At 43.8% G+C, this 12,978-nt stretch overlaps 2 protein-coding genes across 2 annotated transcripts; one reads left to right on the plus strand and one right to left on the minus strand.

The window, feature by feature from the left end:
• The first annotated feature begins 6,012 nt into the window (after positions 1-6,012).
• On the plus strand, positions 6,013-6,582 carry LOC141649568 (secreted RxLR effector protein 161-like). The gene has a single exon (XM_074458253.1). The coding sequence runs from the start codon at positions 6,013-6,015 to the stop codon at positions 6,580-6,582; it is 570 nt and encodes a 189-aa protein (XP_074314354.1).
• An 875-nt stretch (positions 6,583-7,457) lies between these two features.
• LOC141647902 (tetraspanin-6-like) lies at positions 7,458-8,907 on the minus strand. The gene is made up of 2 exons (XM_074456269.1): positions 8,327-8,907; positions 7,458-7,994 (listed from the first exon to the last, which is right to left on the minus strand). Exons 1-2 carry the CDS (start codon positions 8,816-8,818, stop codon positions 7,677-7,679), a joined length of 810 nt encoding a protein of 269 aa, XP_074312370.1. The 5' UTR covers positions 8,819-8,907; the 3' UTR covers positions 7,458-7,676.
• Positions 8,908-12,978: the final 4,071 nt, after the last annotated feature.

Below are 12,978 nucleotides of genomic sequence, written 5' to 3' on the forward strand. Positions count from 1 at the left end.
CTTCCCAGTTGGCCGTCATTTTGCCATGGATGTTTCCTTTGTTGGTTGTGGCTGACTTTCTTAGGACTAGATCTCCTACTCTTAAGTCTCTTTTGTGGACCCTTCGGTTGTATGCTCTTCTCATTCGATTTTGATATACTGCCAAGTTAAGCCGTGCCGTGTCTCGGCTTTCTTCGACCAGGTCTAGGGAGACTCTCAGGCCTTCCTCATTCTCGACTGGGTCAAAGATTTGCCTTCTGAATATCGGCACCGATGCTTCGATTGGCAGTACGGCTTCAGACCCATAGACTAGGTGGAATGGACTGTACCCCGTTGCTTCTTTCTCCATGGTTCTAAGGGACCATAGGACGCCGAGTAGTTCATCAGCCCACCTTCCCTTCAGATCTTCAACTTTCTTTTTCAGCCCGTTTAGGATTGTTTTATTAGCTGCCTCTGCCTGCCCGTTGCTCTGAGGGTGGCAGACGGAGGAGTATGCAAACTTGATACCGAGCTCTTCTAGCCAGTTCATCACTATGTCACTCCAAAACTCTCGGCCGTGGTCAAACACCATGACTTGGGGTAACCCAAATCGAGTTATGACGTTCTCCCAGATTACCTTTCTTACGGTCGCCATCGTCTTGGCAGGTACCGCGACAGCTTCGACCCATTTGGTGAAGTAGTCGACGGCGACAATCAGGTACTTTCTTCCTCCGGAGGCCGTTGGAAATGGCCCCAATAAATCCATCCCCCACTGTGCAAAAGGAAGGGGACTAAGCACCGGTTGCAGGTCTCGGGAAGGTGCATGTATCACCGGAGCATGCATCTGACAATTTTTACACTTCTTGGTCTTAGCTCTGGAATCCTCAAGCATGGTAGGCCAGAAGTAGCCGGCTCGGAGAGCTTTGTGGGCTAGTGTTCTTGCCCCCATGTGATGTCCACAGATGCCTTCGTGAATCTCTGTCAGTATGAGCTCTGCGTCGGCTGGGCCGACACATTTCAGAAGTGGCCTTATTACGGACCTTCTATACAACTCTCCTTCAAACACCAAGTACCTTGCGGCGATCCTTCTTATCTTCTAGGAGAGACTGCGGTCCTCCGGTAACTCATTTGTAAGTTTGAATTTCATTATTGGAGTCATCCACGTCGTCTCGGTTTCTATGTTGCCTACCATGCCGACGATCTCAATGATGCTTTTAACATTCTTGATATACACGAGCACGGTCCGGCTGACATTCTTGATGCTCGAACTGGCAAGTTTTGAGAGAGCGTCGGCTCGGTTGTTCTCAGACCTGGGGACGCATTGGATTTGGAAAGATTTCAATTTAGCCGTGTCAGCTTTTACCCTTTCCAGGTATCTTACCATCCCGTCGTCCCGAGCCTCATACTCTCCTCTGATTTGGTTAGTAACCAATAGTGAGTCTGTCTTCAACACAATGTGTTCGCTCCGTGACTCTAGCTAGCTCGACTCCGATTATCACCGCCTCGTATTCGGATTCGTTGTTTGAGGCCGAGAAGGTAAATTTCAAGGCGTACTCAAACTCGTCCCCGTTTGGGCTGATGATAAGGATGCGCTGCCTGAGCTTGAAATTGTTCGCCGTGGAGGACCCGTCGGTGTATACTTCCCATACTCCGGGGTTTGGCTCTTCTTGATATGTGCACTCGGCCAGGAAATCTGCAAGTGCCTGTCCCTTTATCGAGGGCCTCGGTTTGTATTTAATGCCGAAGCCGGATAGCTCTACTGCCCATTTGATGAGCCTGCCGGATTGTTCAAATTTTTCCAATGCTTTCTCCAAAGGTTGGTCGGTTAAGACCGTCACGGGATGTGCGTCGAAGTAAGGTTTCAGTTTCCTTGCGGCAACGACGACAGCAAAGGCTGCTTTTTCAATCATTGGGTAATTTCTTTCGGCGGGCAACAATGTGTGGCTGACAAAGTAGATTGGGTGTTGCTGCTTGTCTTCTTCTCGACGATTACAGACCGACCGTGGCCGAGGTAATCGCTATGTATAGATATAGCGTCTCCCAAAGATCGGCCTGGACAGGGTAGGGAGAGTTTGAAGATGAGCTTTCAGTTGCCTGAAAGCTGTGCTCTGTTCCTCCCCCCAGCTGAAGTCTTTATTCCCTTTCAACACTTTGAAGAATGGGGTGCTCTTGTCGGCTGACCGAGAGATGAAACGGGCGAGAGCCGCCATCCTCCCGGTCAACATCATAACCTCTTTTCGATTCTTCGGCTCCGGTAGGTCCAGTATTGCTTGGACTTTCTCTGGATTGGCATCAATTCCCCTGGCACTGACAAGCACGCCGAGGAACTTACCTGCCCGGACACCGAAGTTGCATTTCATTGGGTTAAGTTTCATCTTGTATTTCCTTAGTGAACAAAACATTTCGCTCAAGTCGGCCAAGTGCTCGCCGTCAGACTTGCTTTTTACAATAGCATCGTCGACATAAGCCTCGATGTTTCGCCCTTTTTTATCTTGAAACACTTTGTCCACCAGCCTAGTGTAAGTTGCGCCAGCGTTTTTCAAACCGAACGGCATCATTTTATACATGTATGTGCCGTGTATGGTGATGAATGCGCACTTAGGCATGTCTTCTTCGGCCATGAATACCTGATGGTACCCTGAGAAGGCGTCGAGCAGGCTCAGTATAGTGTAGCCTGCCGTTGCGTCTATTAAACTATCTATTCGAGGCAAGGGATAACAATCTTTAGGACATGCTTTATTAAGATTTGTAAAATCCACACACATCCTCCACCCCCCGATGACTTCCTCACCATTACAACATTTGCTAGCCACTCGGGGTAAGTACAAGGCATGATATAGCCTGCCTCTAATAGTTTGTCTACCTCGGCCTTGATGGCCTCATCTTTCTCGGCCGAGGAGTTCCTCATCTTCTGTTTGACAGGGCGAGCGTTGGAGAGCACGTTCAGCTTGTGAACGATCACCTCTCGGCTCACTCCTGGCATCTCGGCGGCTGAGTACGCGAAGACGTCTTTGTTCTTCCTCGGCAGTCCAGGAGATCGGCTCGAACTTTGGCTCCGGCCGACACCAAGCGATTACGGTGCGTCTGGGTCAATTTCCACTTGCTCGGTCTCGGCCCCCTCGACCATGCCGACGTTGTTGGTACTCATCGGATCACCCTCCTGTCGTAAGGATGGGCTCTTCCCCTTCTCGATTTCCTCGCCACTTTGAGAGGCGCATGTTACACCCTGCGCGAGATATTTGGACATTGACAATTTCGTCTTTCCCGTCCTTTGAGACGAGCTTTTGTGCCTCCCCCCGGTCCGAGACATACATCAATGTCAGGGCCCGGATGGACATTACAGCATCGGCCTCGCTCAAAGTGACTCGGCCTATAAGAACGTTGTAGGCCGACGAACCATCAATGACCACGAACTCAGACCAAACATTTTTGGCCGTATCCTCCTGGCCAAACATCACCGGCAACTTGATTGATCCCAGGGGTACCAGGCCGGCCCCCGAGAAGCTGTATAGTGGGTTGGTACAGGGGCTCAGGTCCTCAATCTTCAGACCGAGATTGAGGAAGCATTCCCTGAACATGATGTTTGTGTAGGCGCCTGTATCAACTAGGCACCTCTTAACCAAGTGGTTGGCTATGTCAAGGTGGACCACCGGGTAGGTCATTTGTGTGGGGCTACGACTCCTTCATAGTCTTTCTTTTCGATGGTTATATCGGGGACGGTGGAAGCGGGGATCGCTGTGGTGGGCACAAAGTTGATGGCTTGGTAAAGCTCATTTAGGTGCCGTTTGTGCCCATTAGCTGACCCTTCGTTCTCGTTACCTCCGATAACCACCTGGATCACTCCTATCCTCTGGAACACCGATTTCCTATTCGCCCCGTCGGAGCTTGATTCCGGGGGCCTAGCTACATACTTGCTGAGGGCCCCCTTTCGGATCAGCTCCTCGATGGCGTTCTTCAAATGCCGACAGTCGTCGGTCTTATGGCCGGGCTGGCCGTGGTAATCGCAAAATTGGCTTGCGTCGCCCTCCGCCTTTGTCTTGAGGGGCCTTGACCACTTCTGCCTCTCATTCTTGCTCAGGGCAAAGACCTCGGCCGGTGATTTGACCAGGGGGTGAGACCGTGGTACCGCTTTTGGGTGTATGGTCCCGAACTCCCCCCGGCGCCCGCCGAGTTCTGTTTCCTGTTAGATCTTTCAGGTCGTGACCGATTATTGTCACGGCGACCTTCGTCAGTGTTCTCCCGGCGGCTCCTCCTCTCTGGTTGCCCAGCTTCGCTGTGGCCTACCCAGGTCTTGTGGTAGTCCTCCACCTTTATGGCTCGGTCGGCCATCTTTCTGGCGGAGGCTAGATTGAGGTCTTCGCACTTGATGAGCTCATTTTTGAAATCGCCCCTCGGCAGGCCTTTCATCAGTGCGAAGGCCGCCAGTTCGGGGTTTAGCTCACGAATCTGCTGAACCTTAGCGTCGAACCTCTTGACGTAGCTCCGGAGGGACTCGTCGTCCCCCTGTCGGATAGTCAGGAGATCCGATGTCTCCACGGCCCTTCGCTTGTTGCAAGCGTACTGGGCTATGAAATTATCCCTGAGGTCGGCATAACAGTACACCGAACCATTAGGTAGCCCTTTGTACCAACTCTGGGCCATCTCGTGCAGGGTTGTTGGAAAGACTCGGCACCATATCTCATCAGGCTGCTCCCATACCGACATGTAAGACTCGAAAACCTCGGCGTGGTCGGTTGGGTCACTGTCCCCTTTGTATGACAGGGACGGCAGCTTCAGCTTGGTCGGCACCGGGACTTCGAGAACGTAGTCATGGAGGGGCTGTCTGACCACGTGCCGAATGACACGCGGCGATCGGCTCCTCGCATTCCTAGTCCGGCTTCTCTCCCGTAGCGGGAAGGGCTCCTTGTTATCCGACCGACGGTGAGTCGGGCTCCTTTCTTCGTTTCTTCGGGGGTGGCCTCGTTGTTGCCGCGACGACGCTGTCCTCCCGCGAGGTGGGGAAGGACTTTGGTCAACCACTGACACCACGGGCACTGCCGGTGTCCTTGCATGCTCAGCTCCTTGTATTGCTCCGGTCAAGTTGATCGGAGTCACTTTATGGGCCCTGGTTACCTGCGGGTGTCTTTGCCCCGTCACCGTCGTTGCGGCGGGGGTGATCGGCGTATTACCCATCGGTCCGGGAGCAACCGATTTGATTTGCATCGACCACATGTCCCATGACGGTGACATGGCCGTGCGAACAGCGGTGTTTACAGTATTATTGGCATCCCGTACGCCGGTTGAATTACTCGGCCGGTGGGGGATCGCCCAATCTCGAGTTGTGGTGTGTCATCCGATAGAATGCGATTTCGTCGGTCACAATTGCTTCTTGTTGTTTCGACATCTTCTTAGCTTGTTGGGTGGGTTTTGTTTTGTGTTTTTTTTTTTTTTTTGTAAGGGATTTGACTAGCTTTTAGTATGGCTCCCACGAGACGGCGCCAATTGTTCGGGTGTAGTTCCGAGCGATTTGTTACCACGTAAGCTTGTAGAATGAAGACTTTGCTTGACTCTTCCTTTCGGCCTCTCCTGAAACGATGAACAAACTGAGGGCTCGGCTTGGTACCGAGCGAACTCACTCCGACGCTCAAGTCAGTAAACTTAAAGGGATTAAGTTGTGTGTTACTTGGCACAAAGTATATTGTAGAGAGATAAGGGAGTTTATACCAGATTAGTATGTTTAATTGATTATTTGCGGATCCTTTTCTCGTTGAGAGAAGTGGAGTATTTATAGACTTTCACCTTTTGTCACGTAGTGGCCAAGTGGCCAAGTGGCGGAGCGGTGGAAAGATGCATTCTACCCTCGGCCGAGGGATCCATGGCAGGCCGGCGGGCCCTGTTGACTCCATGCCGAGGGGTCTTGGATGTGAGTACGCGGATTTGTCTCCCGGCTGGCTAGTTGCCAGGCCTCGAGGGACAGGCCGACAGGCTGCGTCGGCTAGGCTGTCCAAGGTGTTGACTTGCTTTGGATATCTTTGACCTTGCTCAATATGTTGACTCGGTCAGCGGGTGTAGAATATGCCCCATCAACAACATCTTAGAGCAGTTAGAAGAATTTTGAAGTATGTAGCCGGCACTACCGAATATGGAATTTTCTATTCAAAAGTATCAGACTTCAAGTTAGTCGGATACACAGATAGTGATTGGGCCGGTTGTCTTGATGATCGAAAAAGCACTTCGGGTTATGTTTTTACTCTTGGTTCGGGAGCTATTTCATGGAGTTCAAAGAAGCAAGAGACGGTAGCCTTATCCTCATCTGAAGCAGAGTATGCGGCAATTTCTTCAGCTACATGTCAAGCTATTTGGCTTAGACGGTTGCTAAAAGGTCTCCTTCATGAGCAAAAGTCTCCTACAATTATTTACTGTGACAATAAAGCGGCAATATCACTGACAAAAAATGCCGTTTTTCACAGCAGAACTAAGCACATTGATATTCGACATCATTTCATTCGTGACATGGTTGCAAAAGGAATGATCGAGCTCAAGTTTTGTGGAACAAATCAACAAATAGCGGATATTTTAACGAAGTCACTTTCAATAGCAAAAGTTGACGATTTCCGATCACAGATGGGTGTTTGCAAGCTTTGAAGCAAGGGGGTGTGTTGAATAATGCTTCAAATTAATAAGTTATTACAATAATAATGCGTTAGTATAAAGGTGAGTTATTGATATTATGAGTTAGTGTGTTAATGTTGAGAATAAGTTATTTAGTTTATGATAGAAACGTAGAAGTATTTATTTTATATATTTAGTTTCTACGTTAAAATGTCATATGTAAGGTTATATAAAGGCCTCTAATTTACTTGCAATATGCATCAAAATATTAAACAATTATCTCTTTATATTATTTACTCTCTCCTTTACCAACAAGTTAACTTGTTTTTTGATACTTTGCCCACGAAAAAAAAAACTTATGCTCTGAAGATATTATACTCTATAATTTTGGAGGGTAGCAAATTATTAATCTATGTTTCAGGTTTACATTCGGGGAATGACTCGTAACTCTTGTATTTCGCATAAGGATCGGCTTGATTGGAATATTCAATTTGCGTACTTAATTAATAGAAATAGATAAACTTTTTAATAGAAATGGGCATTTAATATATAAGTAATGTAAGCTTTATTTCGCGGGAGATTCTTCCATCGGCAACTTTAACTTAAACAACCTACTAATTAATTTTAACTTACCGATTTATATGTTACAAAATATAGAATGACAATTAGTAAGGAATTTTAATTTATTTCTGAGGATTCTTTTGGTAATTTTATATGCTTGTTATGTGGTATTTATCATAAGGTAGAAAATAAAAATGCTTGTCTTTTAATATTATTCTATAGTAGATTTCAAGTTTGGTGACCACTGACCGGTAAGGTTAGCACTATCAGTACCAACTAGTCAACTACCAAAGCTCTTATCTCCTTCCACACGGGGCACCGGCCACCATATATATCTACTTCAAATAATTTATAAAGTTGTTTCTTCAATAATTCTTTAGAAAACCGTATGAACTACTATGAACTATGAAGATCAGACAAACAAAAAGTCACACATACATAAATCTATTTTTACAGTTCTTTGTTCTGAGAGTTTTGTCACAAGTTGGAGAACTAGGTGACATAATGATACAGCGCCACCAGATAGTACTCGATTTCCTGCTTCGAGTAACCAATCGATACCAAACTCACCAAAAATCCCATCCAGTTCGGACTTTACCCATGCGGTTGAGCCCAAATGGAAAGGTGGATTCGACCCGACGTGTATTTTGGAACGCACAACAGCCAATGGAGTAGAGGGCAATGAGCAACACAAGAACAATTACATTGAGAACAGAGAGTTTGTGCCAATCTCGTTTTATGGTTTCAAGTACTCCAGCCTTGCAAGAGTCACAAGCATAACATAACACACTCGGGTCATTGTTCCATTTATAGCAATCCGGATCTTGGCCCATTATCACTGTTTGCCCGTATACGCATGACGTCGGTGGTTTACAGCATCCTGACTACATACAAATTAAACTCATCACCATTATAATCACATACTTAATATAGACCGATATGCACATCAAATTATTTGCCGGAGCCAGGATTTGAACTCAGCGACATCCAAAATTTCAAATGGGCGAATAGTTAATGGTATAATGGAATGAACCTAAAAATAAAGCTCGGAAATTTTAACTAAAAACTGAGAAATTTTCATCCTACTGTTTGATCGCCACCCCTATTAGCTATCCCTAGCTCCGCCATAAAGTATACGAGTATATATTTTGGGAAATTTGGCAGGGCAAACTTAAAAATGTGAGAAATATAATTTGGAGCATAATGAGGCCTTTACCTGAAGTGGAGCCATATCATTCCTCATATAATCAAAAGGAGTCCAACCAACAACCTTCCCACAAGTCTTAGACCCAAGAATGCACCCTTTAATACTATCCCAATTCGTATCGGTCTTAACTCTATTCCTTAACCAATTTGAGTAATCCTGTAAATGATACTCCTTATACACTCTTCCAGGTACCGGAGCACCGCCACCTTGACCCGTCACCACGAACCCAAACACCGTGACTATCATCAAAACCACAATTAATATCAGCATTATGATCAAGTACAACCAAAGTGCCCGTGTCACGTGACAGCATGCTCCTATGAAACCTACTAATGATACTATTAGAACTAGGAAACCTAGTACTAGAAGTGGAGTTTGTAAGAAATTCTGACATGTAGAGCTGTTTTTTGCCATGTAAAATCCTGAACCAATTATAGGGATTGACATTAGGAGTGTAAATAAGTTTAAGAACCCTATTATCGTGTTACTCTTCCGGTACATGATTACGACTAATATCGAGTAGTCGTTACAATAACATTAGCTCAGTGTCTATTAAATACGATAGGAGCTAGTTATATGTTGTGTGTATATGAAAGTTGTTGGATTTTTCTTTAGAATTGGCTTTGTGGTTTGGTGTTATATGTGATGTGATAAGGGAAGCCAAATGAATGAAGGTACACTTTGTTTGTTGGGTAGCTAGTGGATAGTGCTTTTCCATGATCACCAAACATAGCTTTTATATATAGGACTGTAGGAGCAATAATGTTGTGTTGATTGAATAAATTATTATACATTTTTTATACCCTTAACTACGAAGGAACTACCAAGTGTGTGCACAATTGTTTACTCCCTACTTTTTTTCAAGATTTTGTTTTACACAATTCGTTTCTCAAGTGACAAAAAGCATAAGAATTTTTTAATATACTTTATTTACCCAATCGTCAATATCATTATACGGTTTAGTTTCACAAATCTAATATGAGTAATTGTCTTTATTAAAGAAGGTATGAAGCCAGAAATACGCGTCCTGCTGTTTATGAACACAATATAGACAAGTACTCTAGTAAACTACTCAAAGACCATCTACTCATAGAGTCATAGGTATGTAGGATCGTCAAATGAGTTTAAGAGGTCCACTACTTCAAAAAATCTGTTTGAACCTTCAAATAAATAATATGAAAATTAATCTTTTGTAGCACATATGATACTCGAACCTCAATCAACGTTCAAATAGTTTTTTTTTTTTGGGTACAGAATCAACGTTCAAATAGTAAATGTAGTCTATTGCATTATCGTGACAAATAAGGATAGTTGTCAAACATGTTTATGTGACTGTATGAGACAACGAGATGTTGTGTTTTATTAAAAATATAAAAAATCTAACCTTTATGATGAGGTGAACCCATTTCTTATAAATTGTTTGGAAGGAGCACCATTTTTTGTAAATATTTTGGATTTAAACCCCTATTAAGAAAAAAAATTCATTATTTATTACCTTACCTTTTAAATTATTAATAGTACATTTAAAATTATGATGACCGGACGTAGAAAATATGGGTAGTGAAACTCACGATTCATGAAGTAATGAACTTTATTTGGATATACTGCCAAAAGAAAAAAGAAACTAGTGGTTTTGTATAATTCCCCATCTTTGTCTTGAGTCTTGACCCAAGAATCCAAGATTTCTTTCGATCGTTTACGAGTCCACTTCTACTTACGCGTATAATTATCCCTTTCCGATGATTAGTCATTGGTTTTTGGCTTTAAACAAAAATATGTATAGGGTTCATATTACTTTAACCCTTTTTGGTCATACCTCATGAAAGAAGAGCGAGGAAAACTTTATTTTAAAATTGGTGCATTAACTTCATTGATCTTACAAACGCTCTCTCTCTCTAACTTTCCCCCTCTCTAAAAGGAAAAAAACCCTAATACTCCACTTTGAGCCGCCGCCTCCCCTAACCACTCACCTCCCCCTTGATCTCGCCCTACCCTTCGCCGGAGTTAGGCTATTTCCTCGGCCTAACTCCGGCGAATGATCTTGCCTCTCCCTTTGTTTTTTCCGACTACTTGTCTTCGATCTTCCTCCTCTTTCTGTGACGGCCGGTGGTTCTGCTTTAGTGGTCAATCGGCGGCGTTGGTCTCCCTCCCTGTAGATATCTGAATCGTCCGTCCTTCCGTTCCCCTGTCCTGTCGTCGAAGTCTTGCTTGCAACCCCTTTGTCCCTTCCCCTGGCTTTTTCCGGTAAGGTCTTTCTCGGTCGGTCCCGGCCAGCCGACCCCTTGTCCTGTCACCATCGTCTCGGTTCCCATCCCAGATGGAGTAAAACTCTTAAGACTCGATTTTGGACAGAATTAGACTCGAAAATGGGTTGTTTTTGTGACTGAAATGGACACGAAAACAATGCAAGTAACCAAGGATATGACTTGAGCTAGATCACTAAGCAGGCTCAAGACTCGGAATCTCGTTCAAGATCACTAAGCATGAACTAAATTCCTCCTCAAACACTAAGTAATGAGGGGTTTTCCGCACTAAGCAAGAAGAAAAGAAGTAGAAAACTCAGTTTTCAAACTCATAATTTTAACTCAACATAATCTGATTTTCTCATTAGGTTTTCTTGGTTTATATAGACTAAGCAATACAATCTTGTCCATCCATCATACATACATCTAAGGGCCACGAAAGGGCCTTACAAAAGCACAAAATAACAGCTATTTTATCTTACACAAACTGAATATAAAGACTAGAAAATAATAAAGCATAAAGCATAAAGTAATAAAGCTAAATTCAGTTTTGTTTGCTTGCATAAGGTCAATTTAGATGTGTAAGACCATGGTGAAGGGACCTTGGCAGCTGCAAATATTCAAGCACAAGAGGTTAGGAGGAGTCCCTAGTCGTGCCCAGCCCTTGTTTAGCCAAAAGAAGGATGTTGAAAGCGACATTTCTCCCATTCTCTAAAACAGCCCAATTTCTGATAGACAAAATGTGTTCTTAAGCTACTTCTTTAAACCTGCATTTTTAGGACCAATGACCCTAGATAAAGTTGCTCCAAACTCTCTAAATTATCCATTCTAGGCTTTGGTTTCATGACTTTGGCATTTGCAAAGCTCCTGGACCTCAAAACAGAAGACGGACCAAAACCGGGTTGGAGAACAACTCAGGAATTCAGATGCATCTTTTAGAAGACATATCTCATAGCTCCGGATGAATGTTAAGGCCTATGATAGCTCATTGGAAAGCTAATGAAGTTAACTTTCACCTCAAAAAATAATCACCCTAAAATATGAAGTAAATCTTGAGTTATTCAACGTTTAGTTCACATAGGTCATGGGCTGTCCAATAATGCGTAGTCTGTTTGCATTGGCCATAACTCAAGCTATATACCTGATATGGAGATGATTCAAAATCCATGGTTTGCCTAAGATCCCAAGCTTTCCAATGACATAAGAATCATCGTATTTGCATGAGTAAAACTTGAGATATAGAGCTTGGCAGTTAGGCTTCTTTGTAATGACACTTCAAAAAGCGATGAAATGCATTCAATTGTGAATGTTACTTGACTGTTTCTTTTGGCTTAAAAATGAATCACAATGCAACAAATTTTGTTGCAAACTCCCTTTATTCAAAAGAATTTGCCCTCAAATTCTGTTGGATCAAAATATAGAGACTTGTTGGCAAGGTTCGTGTCCTCTTATTCATCAAAAGATCAAGCGCAACTTTAAGAGATGGATTCTCATGACTTCTTCCCGGATCATAGACCAGAATTATGTATGGCAAGAGAGGGGTTATACCATTCCCAAAATATGATGGCTCACTATGCTTCAACTCCTCTTTGATTGGGGTGGATTGTTCAAGGCTTAGGATTGAAACCCTCACATTTGGTTCTGAAATTTGTGTGCTAATACAAGGCTCATTGATTTTACTTGTGTTCCTTTTTGTTTTACCTTCAATTGAGCTCATGTATCCTTCATCCCAAGGCCAAGGAGCCTTTACTCTAAGCTCAACAACAACTACATCATCTTGAATGACCAGCAACATATACTCATTTAAATCCAACCCCAAAATAGGAACAACATTATTATTGGAGCTTATCAATGCTTTCAAGGGGCTGCTCCTGTTTTGGTGTTTTAATATCAACACAATCCTCCCAAAATGAGCATGGACTCCATCTACAACATGTAAAGAACCTCTCCTTGATGTTCCAAACAATCCTAACAAGCCCTCACAATGAATTTGAACAACATTCAATCCAAAACACCAGAATTTCAGAATTGGACAGTAGGTGTTAAACGAACCAATTTCATTGTTGACAAATAGCTTCCACCATGAGAAAATAGGAATGACAATCTCAAAAATAGCAACCCTACTTAGAAACATCAACAACACCCAAGAAATATACTTCAAGCCTCTAAACTTCTCAAAATGAATCAACTCATTACTCCAAAACAGTTTAGACATGTTAGCATTCACATGCTTGGATTCCTTGACTAACATGTATGAAATCGCACCCAATTGAACATGACTAACTTGTAACCTTATCAACATATAAAAATGAAAGTGAGGAGCTGATTTGTGACAAGTTATACCTTCCAAGATGTTGGCTTTGAAGCAAAAGCCATGATGATGATGTAGGAGGTCGATTTGGTACACTTGAGTGTGGA

Source organism: Silene latifolia, chromosome 3 (assembly GCF_048544455.1).
Source record: "Silene latifolia isolate original U9 population chromosome 3, ASM4854445v1, whole genome shotgun sequence".
NCBI classification, from domain to species: Eukaryota; Viridiplantae; Streptophyta; class Magnoliopsida; order Caryophyllales; family Caryophyllaceae; genus Silene; species Silene latifolia.

What these genes read in the sequence shown, in the direction of transcription:
- LOC141649568 (XM_074458253.1), top strand. Translation starts at nt 6,013, where the DNA reads ATGCCCCATCAACAACATCTTAGAGCAGTTAGAAGAATTTTGAAGTAT.
- LOC141647902 (XM_074456269.1), bottom strand. Translation starts at nt 8,818, where the DNA reads ATGTACCGGAAGAGTAACACGATAATAGGGTTCTTAAACTTATTTACA. An exon ending in ATGATATGGCTCCACTTCAG is followed by an intron (nt 7,995 to 8,326) that starts GTAAAGGCCTCA and finishes ATTTGTATGTAG; the next exon opens with TCAGGATGCTGTAAACCACC.